The sequence below is a fragment of the Hemiscyllium ocellatum genome, chromosome 35 (genome assembly GCF_020745735.1).
Source record: "Hemiscyllium ocellatum isolate sHemOce1 chromosome 35, sHemOce1.pat.X.cur, whole genome shotgun sequence".
Taxonomy (NCBI): Eukaryota; Metazoa; Chordata; class Chondrichthyes; order Orectolobiformes; family Hemiscylliidae; genus Hemiscyllium; species Hemiscyllium ocellatum.
This window is the reverse complement of record NC_083435.1, coordinates 40,033,838-40,058,615: the sequence shown is the minus strand read 5'-3', so window position 1 is coordinate 40,058,615 and position 24,778 is coordinate 40,033,838. Positions and strand designations below refer to the sequence as shown.

Here is a 24,778-nt window from a genome sequence, read left to right as displayed (position 1 = left end):
TTGCTTTGGGAGGGTGGGGTTCATGGGCAGTGGTACGTGAAGTGGAGGAGATGCACTGGAGGGCATCATCAACCAGGTGGGAAGGGAAGTTGCGATCGTGGAAGATGGAGGCCATCAGGGACTTGCGGTGGAATTGGTCATCCTAGGAACATTTGTGGCAGAGGTGGAGAAATTGCGAATAAGGGATGACATTTCTGCAGGAGATAGAGTGGGAGTCAGTGGGCATGTAGCATATGGCTGTGGTTAGTCGGTCAGCAGAGACGGTGATGGAGAGGTCCAGGAAGGGGAGGGAAGTTGCTGAGATGGTCCAGGTAAATTTGAGGTCGGGGCGGAAGTTGTTGGTAAAGTTGATGAACTCTTCGTGGGAGCACAAAGCGATGCTAATACACACATCCATGCAGCAGAGAAAAAGGTGGGGGGGTGGTACTGGTGTAACTGCAGGTAGACAGGGAAGTAAAGAAGGCTTTTAGCACATTGGCCCTTAGCAGTGTGGGCACTGAGTATAGAATTTGGGAAGTTATACTTCAGTTGTACAGGAAGTTACTGAGGCCGCAATTGGAGTATTGTGTTCAGTTTTGGTCACTTGCTACAGGAAGAATGTTATTAAACTGCAAAGGGCGCAGAAGAAATTTACAAGGATGTTGCCAGGACTGAGTTATAGAGAGAGGTTGGATAAGCTAGGATATTTTTCTTTAGAGCGTAGGAGATTGCAGGGGATCTTATAGAAGTGTCTAAGATCACGAGAGGCATGGATAGGTTAATGCACTTAGTCTTTTTCCCAAGGTTGGAGATTCGAGGACTATACAGCATCCGTTTAAGATTGGGGGGAAAGAATATTAGGGAACCTGACAGGCAACTGTTTTACACAAGAGTGTGGTATGCATATGGAATGAGCTACCAGTGAAATGGTTGAGGTGGGTACATTAACAACATTAAAAGGCATTTGAAGAAATACATGGATAGATTATATTAGATTCTCTTCAGTATGGAAATGGCCTTTCAGCCCAACAAGTCCACACCGACCCTCCAAAGAGTAACCCACCCAGACCCATTCCCCTACCCTATATTCACCCCTGACAGTATGGGCAATTTAGCATAGCCAATTCACCTAACCTGCACATCTTTGGACTGTGGGATAAAACTGGAGCACCTGGAGGAACCCACGCAGACACAGGGAGAATGTGCAAAAGCCACACAGACAGTTGCCCAAGGCTGGAATTGAACCTGGGACTCTGGGACTGTGCCGTCCCCTGCCAATAGGAAAGGCTTAGAAGTATATGGGCCAAGTGCAGGCAAATGGGGTTAGCATGGATGGACATATTGGTCGGCATGGATCAGTTTGGGCCAAAGAGCCTTTCTCTGTGCTGTACGACTCTATGACCTTCCAAACCAGCGACCTTCATTTAAGGAATGCCATCTCCTGCAAATATCCCTCAAAATCACCCACCATCCTAACTTGAAAATATATTGCTGTTTCTTCACTGTCACTAGATCAAAATTCTGGAACTCCCATCCTAACAGTATTGTGAATGTCCCTTACAGTTTGACATGTGTCAGCATTGTTTCACCTATTTCTTCTCTCTCACCAGACAATGATGTCTCTGCATGGACATGGAACAAGATCACCTGCTTCTGTTACAGAGAGCTATCTGTTGTTTCCCCTCCAGCACTCTCACAGGAGCTGTCGTTCCAAAGCACTATTTGTCTCAAACCTTTCCTACCCTTAGGCCAATTGTTTCAAGAAGGTTAATTTAACCTTTGACCCAATCACCAAAATTCATCGTAAGAAGATATCAAAATGTATAAAAGCTGCTGTATAAACTCAGCATCCTTTCAGCGAATCAATGTCCACAGTCTGTTGGCCTCATGGTCAGAGTGAGGCCAACAGCTGGCATTTATAGAGCATCTTAATGTTAGAATGTTCCAAAGTGCTTCATTGAGATGTAACCATACAAAAATTAACACTGCAGTAGTTTATGAATGCAGCTCGCCACCACCTTGTTGAGGGCAATTATGAATGCGCAATAAACACTGGCCTAACCAATGACACCCACAGCTGATGAATAAATTTAATAACATTTTCTCTGGTGGGAAAGTCCAGAATAAGGGATACAGCATTAAAATTAGAGTGAGGTGGTTCAGGACAATTTCAGTAAATATTACTTCATAAAAAAAGGGACTACAAGTTCTGAAACTCACTCCTCACAAAATTCTTTTGAGGGTGGGAGTCTACTGAACATTTCAAAATTGAGATTGACAGGTTCGTTGTTAGGCACACCCTATTCTTTGCCTCCTTAAAACTCTTTGCATTTCAGTATCTCATTTCATGACCCTCCTTAAGTACCACCTAATATTTGTTTATCCCCACCTAATATTACCATCCCTATTTCAGTGTTAATTTTTGTATGGTTACATCTCAATGAAGCACTTTGGAACATTCTAACATTAAGATGCTCTATAAATGCCAGCTGTTGGCCTCACTCTGACCATGAGGCCAACAGACTGTGGACATTGATTCGCTGAAAGGATGCTGAGTTTATACAGCAGCTTTTATACATTTTGATATCTTCTTACGATGAATTTTGGTGATTGGGTCAAAGGTTAAATTAACCTTCTTGAAACAATTGGCCTAAGGGTAGGAAAGGTTTGAGACAAATAGTGCTTTGGAACGACAGCTCCTGTGAGAGTGCTGGAGGGGAAACAACAGATAGCTCTCTGTAACAGAAGCAGGTGATCTTGTTCCGTGTCCATGCAGAGACATCATTGTCTGGTGAGAGAGAAGAAATAGGTGAAACAATGCTGACACATGTCAAACTGTAAGAGCTTGTGTGATCTGAAAGACCTGATAATTGTGTAAAGGTTTTATCACAGACTTCCCTCCAAAAGGGTTTGGTCCTTTTGTCAGTGGATTGGTGTACCAGGAGACACACTGACAAGTGAAAGCCTTGTCATAACACATTGAAAGGGTTTTCTGCACCAGAAGGTTCGAAGACTTCAGAACTATACCTTAAATCTTACATTTGAAACAGCTCTTCCATGGGTGGGTTTTCTGATGGACTGGGAAATTCAACCAATTTGTGAAGGATTTGTCACATGATCACAGGTTCTGTCCGACGTGAATCTGTCTGTGTTACAATCAGGCCCAATAACTCTGAAAAGCTCTCATAAAACATTTTTAACAGCTTTCCTCAGTATGAATGCATTGGTAATTTATGAGTACACACCTCAACAGAATCTTCCCTGTGTCACCATCTGGCTAATCAGGAATGACATTATCCTTGTGAAGCTTTTGCCACACACCCCAGGAAAAAGCCTTTACTCAGTGTGGATGTGTCCATGTTTGATGAGTGTCACTGTCTGTGTGAATGCTCAGTCACACACCTCATTTGGCTTTCCCGACTGTGTGAATGCGATGGTGAGCCAACATGCCCCACAACTGTTCAAACTCCTTATTACACACCTCACATGTGAATATTTTCTTCTCGCCCATGTGAATGCGGCGGTGACTCACCAGGCCTGGCATTTGTGCAAATCCCTTATTACACACCTCACATTTGAATGGCTTCTCCCCAGTGTGAAGGCGTTGATGTTCACGTAGGGTTGATGACCGTGAGAATGATTTCTTGCACACTTCACACTTGAATGGTTTCACCCCAGTGTGCATGCGTTGATGTGTTCGGAAGTGAGAGGAGTGTGAGAATGATTTGTTACACACCTGACACCTGAAGGGTTTCGCCCCAGTATGGATTCTCTGATGTTCCAGGAGCCTTGTAGATGTCGGAAAAGCCTTATCACAAACCTCACATTTGAAGGGTTTCTTCCCAGTGTGGATGGTCTGGTGGACCCGGAGACTTGATAACTGTGTGAAGGCTTTATCACACACTTCACATCTAAATGGCTTCTCCCCTGTGTGGACACGTTGGTGAACATGGAGAGTTACAGACTGTGAGAAAGATTTCTCACACACATCACAGGTAAATGGTTTCTCCCCTGTGTGAGTGCGTTGGTGTACAAGGAAGTGAGATGAGCATGAGAATGACTTGTCGCACACCCCACACCTGAATGGCTTCTCTTCCATGCAGCTGTCCTTGTATAAACAGTGTTTCACAGACACACCATATTTGTCTAGAGACGGTATGAAACTGTAAAGCCTTCCTCACACAATGAGACTATCATTCATGAGATTTGATGAATGACTGAAGCTCTCACCACACTTGAAACCCACTCACACGTCTTCCCAGCTACACCATGACTGATCAAATACTGCTGATTCTTCAGAAAGAATGGTTCTGCTGGAAGGCCGCACACCACTGGTCAGTTTCAGATCTGATGATATGTCCCCTAACCCGACTGATTTCCAGATGATGGTTTCACTGCCCAACCTTCTCCGTGTTGAGCAATGCTGTGAAGGGACTAGATGTCTTCCGTCGTTGTTCCTTGGGAGATGGTCAAGATTTATCTGTGTTGTGTATCCTCTCTGTATTCTCTGATATTGTATGGTGCAGTCCTTCTGTAAAACAGGAAAAGCAAATATGATTTCATCCAACTCTCTCTTCTCCATTGCAGAAGGGCTGACTCCTCAGTTAGAGAGAGTTCCACAGTGAGTGCCTGTCTGCTGAGGAGAAGAATCAGAGGTAAGTCCTTTCTTTCTCATCACTTGACTGTCATATGCCAAAAAATAAAACACTGGAGCAGTCAATGTGGCTATTTGCTTTCCAATGACCAGCTCTTCCCATCTTCCCAGGTACTGAGGATAATGGAAAAGATATATAGAGAGGGAGAGATAGAGAGACACACAAACAGAACAACAGCATATAAAATATAACTGTGACAAGGGTGTTTTGTACAGTTAAAAGTTAAACACGAGATACATTTTTCTTCAGTTTTGTACAGTCATGTAGTAGTTGCCACAAGGTTGCATTTATGTAATAGAAAGTCCTGGAGAAACTCAGCAGATCCAGCAGCAACTGTGTAGAGAGAAACAGAGTAGCCATTTTGAGTCCAGTGACGACTCTTCTGCAGGGTTATCAAGGACGGGAGCTGAACATCCAAGAGGTATCAACTATTTAGGAAGTTCAGATAAAAAGGGAAAGGAGGTAGAGTGACATTTGCTGAGAAAATCATGGTGTATGGCTGGAGATAAAAAACACCAATGGGCAGAAGATGTTGGTGGTTATCTATTGGTTCCTATACAGTGTGTAACAGAAGTGTAAATGTAATAGAAGACCTTAATTATGCAATCTGTAATCACAGATGACTTTAATTTACATATAGATTGGACAAACCAAACTACTGATGGTATTATAGAGTAGGATTTTATGAAGTTTGTACAAGATCATGTTTTTAGACTAATATGCTGAGGAACCAGAGAACAGACTGTTTGTTTGAGACTGGGTACTGTGCAATGAGAAAGGATTAATTAACGATCTTGTTGTGCAGGGTCCCTTGGGGAAGAGCGGTATATGATAGAATTCTTCATTAAGATTGAGGGTGAAGTAGTTGAATTTGAAAGTAGGTCATGGATCTAAACAAAAGATAACTATGAGGGTGTCAGGTGATAAATGGCAAGGATAGATTGGGGAACCTTATCAAATGGGATATGTGGATATGCAATGGTTCATATTTAAAGAAAATGTACATACATTATAACAATTATTCATTCCTGTCTGGAGCAAAACTAAAACCAGAAAAGTGGCTTAACTATGGCTTACAAAAGGAATTATGGATAGTATTAGATCCAAACAGTAGATATATAAAATTGTCAGGAAAAGTAGCAAGCCTGAAAATTGGCAGCATTTTCAAATCCAGCAAAACAGGGCATAAAATTTGATCAAGATGGGTACAATAGAATAGGTGGAAACAAAAACTCAGTAAAAATAATTGTAGATCCCTTATGGTCAAAAGCCACTGAAATGATAGCAGAGAACAAAGAAATGACAGAAGCAATGAACACATTTTTGAGTTTTTTTCTTCACAAAATAGCATAAATAACCTCCTAGAAATGTCAGGCAACCAAAGGTCAAGTGAGAGGAAGGAGGTGAAGGAAATTAGTATTAGTAAGAAAATGGTGCTGAGGAAATTAATGGGATTAGAAGCAGATAAATCACGAGGACATGATAATCCTAGAGTACTAAAGTCCCAGACTACTAAAGGAAGTAACCCTGGAAATATCGGATGCATTGGTTTTCATCTTCCAAAATTCCAAAGATTCTGGAGCAGTTGCTACAGATTGAAGGATGGCAAATGTAACTCAATATTTTAAAAAGGAGGGAGAAAAAGGAACTGAAAATGACTGACCAGTTAGACTAACAGCAGTAATGGGGAAAATGCTAGAGTACATTCTAAAAGATGTAAAGCATTATACAAAGTCTGTATGAGTTTACGAAAGGCAAATCATGTTTAACAAATCTACTAGAGTTTTAGACTATTACAGTGGAATAAATAAAGGAAGAACCAGTGGATGTAATTTTTCAGAAGGCACTTCATAAGAAGTTAGTGGGTAAAGTTAAATAATATGGGATAGGGAGAAATGTATTGGCATGGACTGAAAACTGATTGGCACACAGGAAACATAGAGGTGGGAATAAATGGGTCTTTTGCTGATTGGCAGGCAGTTATGAATAGGGTACTGCAAGGATCAGTAACTGGGCGCCAGCTATTAGAGTCATAGAGACCCACATACAGAAAAAGGCCTTTCAGCCCATCACATCCTTGCCAGTCAAAAACAACCCCCTAACTATTTCAATCCCATTTGCCAGCACTTTGCCCAAAGATATGTATGCCTTAGCATCATAAGTGTACATCTGAATATTTACTGATGAAGGCCTTATGCCTGAAATGTCAATCCCCCTGCTCCTTGGATGTTGTCTGACCGGCTGTGCTTTTCCAGCACCACACTCTTTGACTCTGATCTCCAGCATCTGCAGTCCTCACTTTCCTCTGAATACTTATACAGTCATGCAGCATGGAAGCAGACCCTTCAATCCATTCATCCGTACTGACCAGATATTGAAATGTCACCGTGGCCCATTTACATAGAATATAGAAAAGTACAGCACAGAACAGGCCCTTAGGCCCATGATGTTGTGCCGAGACTTAATCCTAATATAAAATATAGTAAGTTAACCTACGCACCCCTCAACTCACTGCTATCCATGTGCATGTCCAGCAGTCGCTTAAATGTCCCCAATGACTTCGCTTCCACCACCTCAACTGGCAATGCATTCCATGCATTCACAACTCTCTGCATAAAGAACCTAGCTCTGATGTCTCCTTTATACCTTCCTCCTAATATCTTCAAACTATGACTGCTCGTACCAGGCAATCTAGTCTGTATCTATTCCTCTCATTATTTTGTACACCTCGATCAGGTCTCCTCTCTTCCTCCTTCTCTCCAAAGAGAAGAGCCCAAGTTTATTCAACCTTTCTTCATATGGCAAGCCCTCCAGTCCAGGCAGCGTCCTGGTAAACCTTCTTTGCACTCTCTCCAAAGCCTCTGTATCTTTCCAATAGTAGGGCGACCAGAACTGGACACAATATTCCAAGTGTGGTCTCACCAGGGACTTGTAGAGCTGCAGCAAAACCTCGCAGCTCTCAAACTCAATACTCCTATTATTGAAAGCCAAAACCCCATATGCTTTCTTAACAACCCTATCCACTTGGGTGGCAACTTTGAGGGATCTATGTACTTGCACACCCAGATCCCTCTGTTCCTCCAATCTGCCAAGAATCCTGTCTTTAATCCTATATTCAGCATTCAAGTTCGACCTTCCAAAATGCATCACTTCGCATTTATCCAGGTTGAACTCCATCTGCCATTTCTCAGCCCAGCTCTGCATCCTGTCTATGTAGCGCTGCAGCCTGCAGTAGCCTCTATACTATCGATGACACCTTCAAACTTTTGTGTCATCTGCAAATTTACTAACCCACCCCTCAACCTCCTCATCTAAGTCATTAGTAAAAACTACAAACAGCAAAAGCCCAAGAACAGAGCCCTGCAGGACCCCATTCAACACTGTCTTCAAGGCAGAATATTTTCCACCTACAACCACTCTCTGCCTTCTGTCAGCCAGCCAATTCTGAATCCAGATAGCCAAATCTCCCTGTATCCCATACTTCCTGACTTTATAAATGAGCCTACCATAGGGAACCCTATCAAATGCCTTGCTGAAATCCACATCTACTGCTCTACCGTCGTCAATCTGTCTTGACACCTCCTCAAAGAACTCAATAAGATTTGTGAGGCATGACCTGCCCCTCACAAAGCCATGCTGACTGCCTTCAATTACACTATGCTTTGCCAAATAGTTATAAATTCTATCCCTCAGAATTCTTTCCACAACTTTGCTGACCACAGATGTAAGACTGACTGGTCTGTAATTGCCAGGGATTTCCATTTTACCCTTCTTGAAAAGTGGAACAACATTCGCCTCCTTCCAGTCCTCTAGTACGACTCCTGTGGAGAGTGAGGAGGCAAATATTCTTGCCAACGGCTTAGCAACCTCCTTTCTCACCTCCTGGAGCAGCCTAGGATAAATCTGGTCTGGCCCTGGGGACTTATCAATCTTAATGTTTTCCAAAATTTCTAGCACATCAACTTCATCAATCTTGATCTGGTCAAGACTGTATCTCAGCTCCTCTAAGTTTTCATTTACCACAAGTTCACTTTCCTTGGTGAAAACCGAAGCAAAAATCTTATTTAGGGCTTCCAGCATTTATCCCATATCCCTCTGAACCCTTCCTATTTATTTACCCATCCAGGTGTCTTATAAATGTTGTCACTGTACCAGCCTCCACCACTACCTCTGGCAGCTCATTCCATCCACACACCACCCTCTACATGAAAAGGTTACCCCTCAGGTTCCTTTTACATCTTTCTCCTCTCATCTTAAACCAATATCCTTCAATTTGGACTCCCTCCATCCTAAGAAAAAGACCTTGGCTATTCATTCTATCGATGTCCCGCATCTTTTTATAAACCTCAATAAGGTCACCCCTCAGCCTCCGACACTCCAAGGCAATAAACCCCAGCCTATTCAGCCTCTCACTATTGCTCAAACTCTTCAGTTCTGGCAACATTCTTCATAAATCTTTTCTGCACTCTGTCAAATTTAACAACGTTCTTCCTATAGAAGGACGACGGGAGTTGTACGCAGAATTCTAAAAGTGGCCTCAATGTCCTGTACAGCCGCAACATGAGGTCCCAACTCCTAAGCTCAACATTCTGACCAACGAAGGCAAGCATGTCAAATGCCTTCTTCACTTTCCTGTCTACTTGCAACTCCACTTTCAAGGAACAATGCACCTGCACCCCTAGGTCTCTTTATTTGGCAACACTCCCCAGGGCCGTACCATTAACTGTATAAGTCCTGCCCTGGTTTGCCTCACCAAAATGCAACATTTCACATTTACGTAAATTAAACTCCAGCTGCCACTCCTCAGCCCATTTGCCTCTCTGATCAAGGTTCTGTTATAGTTTGAGGTAATCTTCTTCACTATCATTACACCACCAATTATGGTGTCATCTGCAAAATTACTAACCATACTCCTATATTCACATCCAAATGAATTATATAAATGAGGAAAAGTACTGAACACAGCACCAATCCTTGTGACACATTGCTGGTCACAGGCCTCCAGTCCAAAAAGCAACAGTCTATTACCACCTTCTGTCTCCTGTCTTCAAGCCAATTTTGTCTCCAATTGGCTAGCTCCACCTGGATCCCATGTGATCTAACCTTACTAACTAGTCACCATGCAGAACCTTGTCAAACCTTTAGCTTTTCTGAAGTCCATATAGACAAGGTCTATCACTTTGCCTTCATCAATCCTCTTTGTCACCCTTTGACACAATTGCCTGCACACAAAGTCATGTTGAGTATCCTTAATCAGTCTTTTCCTTTCAAAATACTTGTAAATCCTGTTCTTAAGAATCCCCTCCAACAACTTACCCACCACTGATGTGAGGCTCACTATAGTTCCCTGGCTTTTCCTTACAGCCCTTCTTTAATAATGGCACCACATTAACCAACCTTTAATCTTTCAGCAACTCACCCACAAATATCTGAGTTAGCGGCCCAACAAACTCTTCCCTTGCTTCCCACAAAGTTCTGGGAAACACCTGATTTAGGTCCTAGGGATTTAACTACCTTTGTGTTGTAAGACCTCCAGCAACACCTCTTCTGCAATTCCCTAGTTTCCATGTTCTTCTCTGCATTAAATACTGACACACAATATTTGTTTAGTATCTCACCCATTCCTATGGTTCAAAACAGAGACAGCCATATTGATACTTAAGGGGCCCCATTCTCTCTCGAGTTACTCCTCTGCCCTTAATGTACTTAGAATCACTTTGGATTCTCTTTAATTGTATTTTACTGTATGTTCCAAGGGTTTCTGCCTCTTACAGATAGTGAGTTCAATTCCCCCTATCCTCTGAATGAAAAATGTTTTCAGTCACATCTCCTCTAAACTCCACTGCTCCTCACATTAAATCTATGCCCCCGGTCATTACTACCTCCAAGGGTAAATGTTTCTTCCTCTCTACCCTGTCTCTACCCCTCATAATTTTATACATCTGGATCATGTTTCCTTTACTCTAAGGAAAATAACCCCAATCTGTCCAATCTTCACAATATACATGTATAAATGATTTGGGCAAGGGATCTAAATGCGAAATTTCCAGGTTTGTTGATAATGCAAAACTGCATTGGATTGAGTTGTGAAGAGGATGCAAGAATGTTGCAAGGTGACTTAGACAAATTAAGGGAGTAGGCAAACACACAGATGTACAAATGTGGCTACACAGAGTCATAGAGATGTACAGCATGGAAACAGACCCTTCGGTCCAACCCGTCCATGCCGACCAGATATCCCAACCCAATCTAGTCCCACCTGCCACCGGCCCATATCCCTCCAAACCCTTCCTATTCCTATACCCATCCAAATGCCTCTTAAATGTTGCTTTTGTACCAGCCTCCACCACATCCTCTGGCAGCTCATTCCATATACGTACCACCCTCTGCGTGAAAATGTTGTCCCTTAGGTCTATTTTATATCTTTCCCCTCTCACCCAAACCTATGCCCTCTAGTTCTGGACTCCCCAACTCCAGGGAAAAGACTTTGCCTATTTACCCTATCCATGCCCCTCATGATTTTGTAAACCCCTATAAGATCACCGCTCAGCCTCCGATGCTCCAGGGAAAACAGCCCCAGCCTGTTCAGCCTCTCCCTGTAGCTCAGATCCTCCAGCCCTGGCAACATCCTTGTAAATCTTTTCTGAACCCTTTCAAGTTTCACAACATCATTTCGATAGGAAGGAGACCAGAATTGCATGCAATATTCCAACAGTGTCCTAACCAATGTCCTGTACAGCCGCAACATGACCTCCCAACTCCTGTACTCAATACTCTGACCAATAAAGGAAAACATACCAAACGCCTTCTTCACTATCCTATCTACCTGCGACTCCACTTTCAAGTAGATATGAACCTGCACTCCAAGGTCTCTTTGTACAGCAACACTCCCTAGAACCTTACCATTAAATGTATAAGTCCTGCTTAGATTTGCTTTCCCAAAATGCAGCACCTCGCATTTAGCTGAATTAAACTCCATCTGCCACTTCTCAGCCCATTGGCCCATCTGGTCAAGATCCTGTTGAAATCTGAGGTAACCCTCTTCACTGTCCACTACACCTCTAATTTTAGTGTCATCTGCAAACTTACTAACTGTACCTGTTATGCTCGCATCCAAATCATTTATGTAAATGACAAAATGTAGAGGGCCCAGCACCGGTCCTTGTGGCACTCCACTGGTCACAGGCGTCCAGTCTGAAAAACAACCCTCCACCACCACCCTCTGTCTTCTACGTTTGACCCAGTTCTGTATACAAATGGCTAGTTCTCCCTGTGTTCCATGAGATCTAACCTTGCTAATCAGTCTCCTATGGGGAACCTTATCGAACGCCTTACTGAAGTCCATATAGATTACATCTACTGCTCTGCCCTCATCAATCTTCTTTGTTACTTCATCAAAAAACTCAATCAAGTTTGTGAGACATGATTTCCCACGCACAAAGCCATGTTGACTATCCCGAATCAGTCCTTGCCCCTCCAAATACATATACATCCTGTCTCTCAGGATTCCCTCCAACAAATTGTCCACCACAAACATCAGGCACACTGGTCTATAGTTCCCTGGCTTGTCCTTACCACCCTTCTTAAACAGTGGCACCACGTTAGCCAACCTCCAGTCTTCCGGCACTTCACCTGTGACTATCGATGATACAAATATCTCAGCAACAGGCCCAGCAATCACTACTCTAGCTTCCCACAGAGTTCTCAGGTTCACCTGATCAGGTCCTGGGGATTTATCCACCTTTAACCGTTTCAAGACATCCAGCACTTCCTCCTCTGTAATCTGGACATTTTGCAAGATGTCACCATCTATTTCCCTACAGTCTATATCTTCCATATCCTTTTCCACAGTAAATACTGATTCAAAATATTCATTTAGTATCTCCCCCATTTTCTGTGGCTCCACACAAAGGCCGCCTTGCTGATCTTTGAGGGGCCCTATCCTCTCCCTAGTTACCGTTTTGTCCTTAATATATTTGTAACACCCCTTTGGATTCTCCTTAATTCTATATGCCAAAGCTATCTCATGTCCCTCTTTTGCCGTCCTGATTTCCCTCTTAAGTATACTCCTACTTTCTTTATACTCTTCTAAGGATTCACTCGATCTATCCTGTCTGTACCTGACATATGCTTCCTTCTTTTTCTTAACCAAACCCTCAATTTCTTTAGTCATCCAGCATTTCCTATGCCTACCAACCTTCTCTTTCACCCTGACAGGAATATACTTTCTCTGGATTCTTGTTATGTCATTTCTGAAGGCTTCCCATTTTCCAGCCATCCCTTTACCTGTGAACAACTGCCTCCAATCAGCTTTTGAAAGTTCTTGCCTAATATCATCAAAATTGGCCTTTCTCCAATTTAGAACTTCAACTTTTAGATCTGGTCTATCCTTTTCCATCACTATTTTAAAACGATTAGAATTATGGTCGCTGGCCCCAAAGTGCTCTCCCAATGACACCTTAGTCACCTGGCCTGCCTTATTTCCCAAGAGTAGGTCAAGTTTTGAACCTTGTCTAGTAGGTACATCCACATACTGAATCAGAAAATTGTCTTGTACACACTTAAGAAATTCCTCTCCATGTAAACCTTAAACACTATAGCAGTTCCAGTCGATGTTTGGAAAGTTAAAATCCCTTACCATAACCACCATATTATTCTTACAGATAGCTGAGATCTCCTTACAAGTTTATTTTTCAGTTTCCCTCTGACTATTGGGGGGTCTAAAATACAATCCCAATAAGGTGATCATCCCTTTATTATTTCTCAGTTCCACCCAAATAACTTCCCTTGATGTATTTCTAGGAATATCCTCCCTTAGCACAGCTATACTGCTATCCCTTATCAAAAATGCCACTCCCCCTCCCCTCTTGCCTCCCTTTCTATCCTTCCTGTAGCATTTAAATCCTGGAATATTCAGCTGCCAGTCCTGCCCATCCCTGAGCCATGTTTCCGTAATTGCTATGATATCCCAGTCCCATGTTCCTAACCATGCCCTGAGTTCATCTGCCTTCCCTGTTAGGCCCCTTGCATTGAAATAAATGCAGTTTAATTTATTAGTCCTACCTTGTCCCTGCCTGCCTTGACTGTTTGTCTCACGTCTGTTCTCAGCTGTATCCGTCTCAGATCGTCTCTTTCCTGACTATCTCCCTAGGTTTCACCCCCTCCTCCCCCATCTTACTAGTTTAAATCCACCCAAATAGTTCTAGCAAATTTCCCTGCCAATTTATTAGTCCCCTTCCAATTTAGGTGCAATCTGTCCTTATTGTACAGGTCACTTTGACCCCAAAAGAGATTCCAATGATCCAAAAATGTTAATCCTTCTCCCATACACCAGCTCCTCAGCCATGCATTCATCTGCTCTATCCTCCTATTCCTGCCCTCACTAGCTTGTAGCACTGGGAGTAATCCAGATATTACTACCCTTGAGGACCTCTTTTTTAAATTTCTACCTAACTCTCTCTGTAATCTCCCTTCAGAGTCTCAACCTTTTCCCTTCCAATGTCGTGGGTTCCAATGTGGACAATGACCTCCAGCTGGCCCCTCTCCCTGTGAGAACATTCTGCACCCTCTCTAAGACATCCTTGATCCTGGCACCAGGGAAACAACACACCATTCTGCTTTTCCTCTGCTGGCCACAGAAAGGTCTGTCTGTACCGCTGACTACAGAATCCCCTAACACAATTGATCTCTTGGAAGCCAACGTACCCCTCGTTGCATTAGAGTCAGCCTCAATACCAGAAACTAGCTGTTTGTGCTATGTTCCCCTGAGAATCCATCACCCCCTACATTTTCCAAAACAGCATACCTGTTTGAAATGCATATATCCACAAAAGACTCCTGCTCTAGTTGCCTACCTCTCTTACCCTTCCTGGAGTTAACCCATCTTAGTGACTGTATCTGAGACTTTCCCCCCTTTCTATAACTGCCATCCATCACATACTGTTGCTGTTGCAAATTCCTCATTGCTTCTATTTGTCTCTCCAACCGATCTATTTGATCTGATAAGATTTGCATCCAACAGCATTTATGGCAGATATAATCCGCAGTAACCCTTATACTCTCGTTAAACTCCCACATCTGACAAGAAGTACATATCACTGCAAAGGCCATTTTTGCTCCTTCACAATTTACAGACCCAGAAAATAATACCGTCTTATTCCTCTACAAACACTGCCACAAATTAAAATATAAGCCATAGCTATAATTTAAGTTTAATCAAGAGACTTCTCTCCAAAAACATATAATCAAGAAAGAATCCACTGTACCCACGACTGCAGCCTTTCTCTTGGGCAGACTTAAAACAACAATTAACTTATCTGATTCTGTGCTGTGAACTTCGCCCAACAGTTCCTCCAAGATTAGTTGTGAAATTCAGTGTTTGTTAATTTTCCCAGATGCACTCCGATGACCAGCGATACACGAATTCAAACAGCAAAGGCAGTAAGTGTGCAGGTTTTTTTTTCTCTCTCTCTCTCTCTCTCTCTCTCCCTGCACTGTCCTCACCATGTGCTTCCTTTGTCTGCTCTTCTCCCTTTTTATACTGTTGTTTAGACTTTTTTTTCCAAATGTTCCAAAACAATGCAACAGCATATAAAACAGCAATTGCTGCTCCTGGAATTCGAGGAAATCACCTCCAACACCTAAAATACCTCAAAAAAGGAGCAGCTCTTACAGCCACAAATTTTTCCCGTCCTACATGTGGAGGCCAAGTCTCTTAAATACATGAGAAAGACACATTTACTTTGGGTTTTAAAGGCATAAAGGGGTATGGGAGAAAACAACAGTATGGGAAACATAGAGCATCAGCCATGACCATATTGAATGATGAGAAGACTCAGAGAGTTAAATGGTATAGTCCTGCTCTTTATTTTGGTTTCTTTGGAACTTTTTTAAATGCTCTATTACTATTACTGGGTTTATTCGATGAAAATCTTAAAATATGAAGCCATTCTATAAGTATTTGTTTTTACTTTGGTCTCCTGGGATTCAAATCTCAATCTATTGTGGCAGTAACAACAACTGAATCAACACCAGTAAAGACAGATTATCTGCTCATGACTACATTGCTGTTTGTCGGAGCCTGCTGTGCACACAATGGTTTCCACATTTGACATTGCAAAATGACTAGTTCAAATGGACTTTAATTTGGCTGTAAAGTGCTTTGCGAAATCTGATAGTCGTGAAAGATTCCATAAAAGAAAGTTATTCAATTTTTTTTGAGGTTACAGAGATAGGGGTTGAGAGATTCTGGAGAGATTCGAAGAGGCAGGAAACATCCAGATCACAGCGCACAGAAAGAACTGACCCTTCACAGTCCACAGGATAATAACCAGCTCCCAAAACACACAGAACGATAGGAAATCAGTAAGAACCCAGACTCTCTGCACCTCTCAGTCAAACAGTTCAGCACAAAGCACCGACTAAACAGCTCTCCCAGCTGGATCTTCTCACACAGCATAAGGGACATTTCCACCCCTGATTACCCACAGGATAGTCAGACTGCCTGAAGATTGGTGTGGATATTATGGGATACAATTTGTATAAAAGCTGCTCCTTCACTCACCATCTCCTCACTTGGTTTTCAGTCCCTATAGGAAGTGAACCAGCTCTGGAAGAGGAAGAGGAGACAATGGGCAGAGTGGGTGGGCTCTCTGATTGACGTCTCTCACAGTCAATCCAAATATTTCTGCAGTAACATGAATTTCCCGACCACTCTGTCCACTCCCACCTTTTCCTCTTCCAGAGCTAGTACACTTCCTATAGGGACTGAAAACCAAGTGAGGAGATGGTGAGTGAAGGAGCAGCTTTTATACAAATTGTATCCCATAATATCCACACCAATCTTCAGGCAGTCTGACTATCCTGTGGGTAATCAGGGGTGGAAATGTCCCTTATGCTGTGTGAGAAGATCCAGCTGAGAGAGCTGTTTTACTCGGCGCTTTGTGCTGAACTATTTGACTGGAGCTGTGTGTTTGTTGGAAGTCTTTCCCTTCTGATTTCCAGGTTGAGTTTTGTTGCTGGCTCATTTCTGAGGTGCCGGACTTGGACTGGGGTGGACAAAGTTAAAAATCACCTAACAGCAGGTCCAACAGGTTTTAAGCAATGCTTCGAAAGCTAGTGATTTCAAATAAACCTGTTGGACTACAACCTGATGTTGTGTGATCTTTAACTGAATATAAGAAGGTGAGATATTGTAACATAAGAAGTGAGTATCCAATGTGTGTGCAGTAAGCTCCCACAAACAGCAATATGTGAATGAACAGATAACCTTTTTCTTAGTTGTATTGTTTCAGATATTCTTAAATACCCTGTGACTAATATAAAGGAATTGAAAAACAAGATTTCATATTTCGTATCTGAAACAAAAACCTATTAAAAGCTAAACTTTATAAAAGCTGAGGTGGGGGAGTTCAGAACTAGAGGGCATAGGTTTTGAGTGAGAGGGGACTGAAGAGTCAACTTTTTCACGCAGAGGGCGGTGTGTGTATGGAATGAGCTACCAGAGGAAGGCAGGTACTGTGACAACATTTATAAGACATCTGGATGAGTCTATAAATAGGAAGGGTTCAGAGGGATATAGGATAAATGCTGGCAAATGGGACTAGAATAGTTTAGGATATCTGGTCCGGCATTGTCGGGTCGGACTGAAGGATCTGTTTCTGTGCTGTACTCTCTATGACTAAATAATGCCAATTAGGCAATAGAAAAACAAAACTATGGAAAAGATACCCCCTATCTAATTATTAATATGAACGAACTCACCATGCCACTGTTATACTTCATGTCCCTTTCTCTACAGAATACTACCTTTTTTCCAGGAACCTGTCCTATATAACCTGCTTGAACTGGTTGTTTTCTCCCCATTAAACTGAATCATGACTTTGAATGATTGTCAAAGTCTGACTCTCTGAAGTTCTAGAGAAGTACTGAACCTTCTGCCAGCACTGGACTCTGCTTCAAAATCCTGGAACTAGCTGTACCATGGGTTTACCTGCAGCAAAAGGACTGCCAAAGGCAGGTCACTGTCACCTTCTCAAGGTCAGTTAGGGATGGGTAATAAATGATGGTCCAGACAGTAAAGTCCACATGAATTTATTTTTTGAAAAGAGAGGCTCTCTCCAACATTTTCTTCCCCAGCAGTCCAGCCCAAATCTTCCTGCATCATTACATAAGTTCCAGTCTGGTTCTGTGACAATGTCCTTGGGGGAGTTTTTGCTACTGCTGTTGGGGAGCTTTTAACCTAATATGGCTGGTGACTGGGAACCAGAAGAGAAGACTACTAGACAGTGAGGTGGAAACTGGAGACTGTAAGGATCATGAAGATAGCAATACCAAGGGAAAGAGTAGAAAGAGAGCAGATAAATGCAAAAGAACTGGTGGCATGAAGTGCACATACTTTAATGCAAGGAGTATAGTGGGTAAGGCAGAGGAACTTAGGGCTTGGATTGGTGCCTGGGAGTATGATGTTATTGCAATCAGAGACTCGGTTGAAGCAAGGGCATGATTGGCAACCATATGTTCCAGGATATAGATGCTTCAGACAGGACAGGGAGGGAAGTAAAGGGGGGGGGGGGGTGAAAGAGTTGCATTGCTGTTCAGGGATGGTGCTAAAGGAGGACACTATGGAGGACTTTAGCAGTGAGGTGTTATGGGTGAAGCTGAGAAATAAGAAAGGTGCAGTTACATTGGTCGGGCTGTATTATAGGCCTCCCAACAGTGAGCATGAGGTAGAAGAACAAATAGGTGAACAGATTATGGAAAGATGTCGAGGCAACAGGGTGGTGGTGATGGGAGATTTTAATTTTCCCAACATTGATTGGGACACACTTCGTGTCAGAGGTCTGGATGGGGCAGAATATGTAAGAAGCATCCAGGAAAGTTTTCTAGAGCAGTATATCAATAGAAGGGGCCATATTGGACCTGGTGTTGGGGTATGAGCCAGGCCAGGTGGTAAAAGTTGCAGTGGGGGATTTCTTTGGGAATAGTGACCACAATTCTGTAAGTTTTAGAATGCTCGTAGACAAAGATGAGAGTGATCCTAAGAGACGAGTACTAAACTGGGCCAAGGCCATTTATGTCAAAATTAGGTAGGAGCTAGGAAATGTGGATTAGATACAGCTATTTGAAGGAAAGTCTGCATTTGATATGTGGGAAGCTTTCAAAGATAGGTTGAAGATAGTGCAGGATAGGCATGCCCCTTAGAAAACTAGGGATAGGAAAGGCAAGATTCATGAACTGTGGATGACAGGAGAAATCATGTGACTAACCAAGAGGAAAAGGGAAGTGTACATAAGGTCCAGGCAGTTAAGAACAGAATGGGCCTTGGAGGAATATTGGGAGAGGAGGACCAATCTTAGACAAGGAATCAAGTGGGCTAAAAGGGGTCAAGAAATAACTTTAGTGAGCAGAATTATGGAGAATCCCAAGGCCTTTTATTCTTGTAGAAGAAGCAAGAGAGTAACCAGAGAAAGGGTTGGTCCGCTAAAGGATAAGGAAGGAAAGTTGTGTGTCGAACCTGAGAAAATGAGTGAGATTCTCAATGATTACTTTGCATCAGTGTTCAGGAGGTGATGAATGCTGAGATTACAGATAGAAATTTATTTACTCTGGATCACATTGACATATGGAGGGAAGATGTGTTGGTTAGGCTAAAGGGTATTAAGGCGGACAAAATCCCAGGATCGGATGGGATCTCTCCCAGGTTGCTGAGGGAGGCAAGAGAGGAAATAGCTGGGGCCCTGACAGATATCTTTGTAGCATCCTTAAACACAGGTGAGGTGCCGGAGGACTGGAGGGTTGCTCATGTTGTTCCCCCTGTACAAGAAGGGTAGTAGGGATATCCCAGGTAACGATAGACCAGTGAGCCTGACATCAGTGGTGGGAAAGTTGCTGGGGAAGGTACTGAGGGATAAAATCTATTTATATTTGGAAAAGAATGGGCTTATCAGTGATAGGCAACATGGTTTTGTGCAGGGTAGATTGTGCCTTACCAACTTTGAGGAAGTGACCAAGTTGATAGATGAAGGAAGGGCTGTAGATGTTATATATATGGACTTTAGTAAGACATTTGATTAGTTCCCCCTTGGTAAACTAATGGAGAAAGTGAAGTCACATGGTGTGCAGGGTGTTCTAGCTTGGTGGATAAAGAACTGGTTGAGCAACAGAAGACAGTGAGTAGTAGTTGAAGGGAGTTTCTTGAAATGGAGAAAGGTGACCAGTGGTGTTTCACAGGGATCAGTGCTGGGGCTACTGTTTTTTGTAATATACATATATGATTTGGAAGAAGGCATTGTTGGTCTGATTAGTAAGTTTGCAGATGACATGAAGATTGGTGGAGTAGCAGAAAGCATAGGGGACTGTCAAAGAATACAGGAGACTACAGATAGACTGGAGAGTTGATCAGAGAATGGCAGGTGGAGTTCAATCCAGGCAAATGTGAGGTGATGCATTTTGAGAAGTCTAATTCTAGAGTGAACTATACTGTAAACAGAAGAACCTTGGGAAAAGTCGATGAGCAGAGAGATCTGGGAGTTCAGATCCATTGTACCCTGAAGGTTGCTGCACAGGTGGATAGAGTGATCAAGAAGGCGTATGGTATGCTTGCCTTCATTGAAAGGGGTATTGAGTATGAGCAGGCATGTTAAAATTGTAAAAGACTTTGGTTTGGCGGCATTTAGAATACTGTGTATAATTCTAGTCACCACATTATTAAAAGGATTGGACGCTTTGGAGAGGGTGCAGAGAACGTTTACAAGGATATTGCCTGGAATGGAAGGTGCTAGCTATGAAGGGAGGTTGGGATTGTTTTCATTAGAAAAAAGAAGATTGAGGGGGGACCTGATTGAGGTCTACAAAATCATGAAGCTTATAGACAGGGTAGATAGAGGTAAGCTTTTTTCCCAGGATGAGGGATTCAATAATGAGAGGTCAAGTGTTCAAGGTGAGAAGTTAAAAGTTTGAGGGGGATATACGTGGCAAGTACTTTACACAGAGGATGGAAGGTGCCTGGAACACGTTGCCAGTAGAGATAGTAGAAGCAGGCACAGTGGATTCATTTAAGGTGTGTCTGGACAGATGCATGAGTAGGTGGGGAGCTGAGGGATACAGATGCTTAGGAATTGGGCAATAGGTTTAGACAGTGGATTTGGATTGGCACAGGTTTGGAGGGCCGAAGGGCCTGTTCCTGGGCTATAAATTTTCTTTGTTCTTTGTAATGTCTATCTTCAACCAAAGTCTGTGTTCCTTCCCATGTTATACCTGGCAGCCCACAGAAAGGACACCCTCCTTCTTTCCATCCTGTTCAGTGAGTTATGACCTGTCGCTATGGTAACCAACTTACATGGCCTGTTGTTAAGTAGTTACATAACCTCCTCACAACCTTCATTTCAAAGCAGTTTTGGTCTAACTTAAATTGCAAAGGTAGTTTATAACTCATAATCTTGCAAACTTTGCATTCATGACAATATCCTGAGTTGAACCTTCTTGACTGTGGATGGAGGGGATGGGAGTGGTCTAGAGGGGAGTGGTCAAGAGGGGAGTTCTCCTAGCTACTCAGGATGGGATGGGTTTGATCATCCTTGCCTTAAGACACTTTAATATTGTGTCTTGCTGTCATGTGCTGGGCTGCAGCATGGCTGTGAATGGAGATGTTCATGGTGCTGCCTTCACCTGTTACTTCATTGGTTGTCCACAATTCTCAGAAGGTGTGATAGTTCTTGTGTTTAACTTGAATGTCCCCCTCTGTCGTATATTCACAAGGTTCAAACCTGGACTCTAAAGTATCACCAATACTCCTCCTGACCTGTCTGGCTACTGGTTTGTTGGTAATCATGGAATGAGGGCTGTGCTGGGCTGTGAGGTAGCGTTGGAAAGCAATCCTGCTGCTGCTGATGGCTCACAGAACCTCATGGACACCCAGTTTAGGGATCTGACCTGAGTCTACTTTCCTTGTGATAATGAACACGGTGAAGGACTTATTTTTTAGTTGGGAGTAAGTGGTCATATTCCTTGAACTTGTCTGACCTGAAGCCATGATTTGAGTAGAGTAGCTTTTATTTGTCATTTCTACCATATACAATTGATACGGTAAAAATAAACAAGACAGTGTTCCTCTAGGACCAAGTTGCTACATGGACTGCATACAAAGGACGGCATAAAGTGCATAAGAAGTGCAAAACATGCAAATTACACTGTAATATTCACCTTCACCATTTGGGGTTGTTGAGGTGAAAATTATGATGATCCTCACAGATGGTTTTACGGGATCAGTCAGACCACAGGATCTCAGTCACTGGATTGTTAGTGCAGCACCATAGCAAATACCTGGAGTCACATTTATTACGAGATCTTTTAATATCTTTTTTAAAAATATTAAATGAAGGCCTCATCCATTTCCTAAGGCCTGGGCTTGGATTGGATGTGTAGTCTGGGTGAATGCAGTGTGTCTAATATCCCAGCATCAATCAGAACTCTTCGAGTTACACTGAAACAATATTTTCCTCAGTTTCTGGCATTTTTTGCCATGTGGTTTTTTCCAATAATTTTAGAAAAGGGGAGAAATTTTGAAGTTTTCTTCAAATTAACTTTCCACTGGATATTATTTTGTATGTATTCTTAGCGTAAAACTGGTCTTCATAGGCCGACATGCACTTAGAACAATTGGTAACCCATTTTACAATCTTGGAGACTCTCTTTTCCATTGTTCTCATGGTGCCTGGGAAGATGGAGAGATGGGCAAGAGAAAGAAAGTAGCTACATTGTCTGCTTCTACATTGTCTGCTTCTACAGTGTCGTTGCTGGAAACAGGGTGTGTGACAGTCAAGTGAGGATAAAGGAAGGACTTGTGTCTGAACCCCCCACACAGGGGAATAGCAGACAGGCACTGACTGGAACAATCTCTAACTGAGGAGTCAGCCCGTTCAGCAAAGGAGGAGATGGAGTTGAAGGAAATCATGTTTCTTTCCTTTTCCTGTTTTACAGAAGGATAACACCATACTTCAGCAGAGAATACAGAGAGGATAAACACTGCAGATAGATCTTGACCATCACCGAAGGAACAACTGCACAATTGTGGACTCCAACTGTGGTGAGAGCTTCAATCTTTCATATAGCCTCATGAACCACTGACTCATTCCTACAGGGGCGAAGCTCCTAAAGTCACCAAACACGCAAGGTGCATCTGTATAGCAGCAACATGGAAGGGAAACCATTGAACAGTGAGTTGTGTGACCAAGACTTCACACAGTCATTAACACCCATTGGACATCAACACATTCCCACTGGGGAGAAGCCTTTCAAGTGCAAGATGTGCCACAAATCATTCTCTCAGTCACGGACCCTCCTCAAACACCGGTGCATTCACAAGGGGGAGGAATCATTTATGTGTGAGGTGTGCCATAAATCATTCTCAAGGTCAATGAATCTCCACAGACATCAACGCATTCACACAGGGGAGAAACCATTCACATGTGAGGTGTGCGAAAAATCCTTCTCTGACTCATCAAACTTCCGTGTGCACCAACGCATCCACACAGGGGAGAAGCCATTCACATGTCAGGTGTGTGACAAATCATTTTCACAGTTATCAAGCCTTCAGGTCCATCAGGTAATCCATACAGGGGAGAAACCCTTCAAATGTGAGATTTGTGATAAAGCTTACACCACATCGACCAGGCTTTTGATGCACCAGAGTATTCACACAGGGGAGAAACCCTTCAGATGTGAGGTTTGTGAGGTGTCTTTCATCGAATCCTCTGAACTGCTGATACACCAGAGGATTCACACAGGGGAGAAACCCTTCAAGTGTGAGGTGTGCAAGAAATCATTCTCGCAATCATCAAGTCTCCACACACACCAACGCATTCACACAGGAGAGAGACCATTCACATGTGAGCTGTGCAACAAATCCTTCCCCTATTCTTCAAGCCTCCGAGTACATATCCGCAGTCATACAGGTGAAAGACCTTTCAGGTGTGAGGTGTGCGACAAATCATTCTCTCACTTAATGAGTCTCCGTGTACACCAATGTATTCATACAAGAGAGAAGCCTTTCACAGGGGAAGTTTGTGAGAAAGCGTTCACACAGTTACAAAGCATCCTGCAGCATCAGACAATCCACACAGGGGAGTAACCCTTCAACTGTAGGGTTTATAATTGAGCTCTTTTGGCTCTTGGACTCTTCTGAGGTACCAGAGAGAAACTCTTCTGGGGCAATATTTGTGGCTGGGCTCCACCCACTCATCTGATTTCCTGAACCAAAAATGGATTCACACTGATGCCCAAGCATTCAGGAGTGCGGTGTGTGACAAGCCTTTCACAGAGTTCCTGGTCCATCAGCACATTCAGACAAGGAAGAAACCCTAACAGTGTGAATTCCGTAATAAAGCCATCACAATGTTGTCAGACCTCCTGGAAATCTTGTGAATGAAGGGGATTTTGTCCATTTAACCTTGCTCTCTAGGTGGCCCTGTTGACTTCAGAAACCCTGATCATCATGACATGTGAAGCTATTGTTGATCTCTCCGATTTCCCCCTCCCACCACGTGTCCTTTATCTTCTGGATTTGTCTTTGAATGTCAGTCTTGAGTTGTTGAATTGCAGCATCCTTGAATTGTGTCTTTGGGTTGTTCTGCCCAGCAATGAAGACTGATTGTTTTTTGTTCCAGGAGGTCACATAGTTGAGTGTCTTGTTTATCAAGCCACCCCTGGTAACGATGATGCTCATACCCAATCTGTACATAGTAATCTAGTACAGTTGGCTTTATATCGATCTTACTGCTTGTAAATTGAGTTAAAGGTGTAAGGATTTTACAGATTGGTCGTGATTTACTCTTGGAATTCCTCTTGTTGGTTGGGCTGTTTTCATGCTGACATTATTCTTCGTCTTGGACTTTGGGTCTTCTTATATCTCTGGGTGGATCTTCTTCATTGATCAAACAAGTTGATGATCTGTCCAACAGCATCAGGCTCCCATGTGGATCAAGTGATGCAGACTTAGCTTTTTCTTAGCTTTAGACTACTTCCCATACCTCAGCAGCCAGATCTGTCCCCTCCATGTCAAAACTAAACTTACCATATGATCTACCGTTTGCAAATGACTGCGCTGTCATTGTTTACTCTATAACAGATTTTTGTCCTCTCTCAAT

At 42.8% G+C, this 24,778-nt stretch overlaps 2 protein-coding genes across 2 annotated transcripts; one reads left to right on the top strand and one right to left on the bottom strand.

The window, feature by feature from the left end:
• Positions 1–2,784: 2,784 nt before the first annotated feature.
• Positions 2,785–16,224, bottom strand: LOC132832865 (zinc finger protein 239-like). The gene is made up of 2 exons (XM_060851058.1): positions 16,198–16,224; positions 2,785–4,510 (listed from the first exon to the last, which is right to left on the bottom strand). Exon 2 carries the CDS (start codon positions 4,076–4,078, stop codon positions 3,383–3,385), a length of 696 nt encoding a protein of 231 aa, XP_060707041.1. The 5' UTR covers positions 4,079–4,510; positions 16,198–16,224; the 3' UTR covers positions 2,785–3,382.
• Positions 16,225–16,395: 171 nt separating this feature from the next.
• Positions 16,396–24,351, top strand: LOC132832864 (zinc finger protein 235-like). The gene is made up of 2 exons (XM_060851057.1): positions 16,396–16,422; positions 22,614–24,351. The coding sequence occupies exon 2, from the start codon at positions 22,828–22,830 to the stop codon at positions 23,761–23,763; it is 936 nt and encodes a 311-aa protein (XP_060707040.1). The 5' UTR covers positions 16,396–16,422; positions 22,614–22,827; the 3' UTR covers positions 23,764–24,351.
• The last annotated feature ends 427 nt before the right edge of the window (positions 24,352–24,778 follow it).

Coding starts and splice junctions, on each gene's coding strand:
- LOC132832865 (XM_060851058.1), bottom strand. CDS start 4,078: ATGGAAGAGAAGCCATTCAGGTGTGGGGTGTGCGACAAGTCATTCTCA.
- LOC132832864 (XM_060851057.1), top strand. CDS start 22,828: ATGGAAGGGAAACCATTGAACAGTGAGTTGTGTGACCAAGACTTCACA.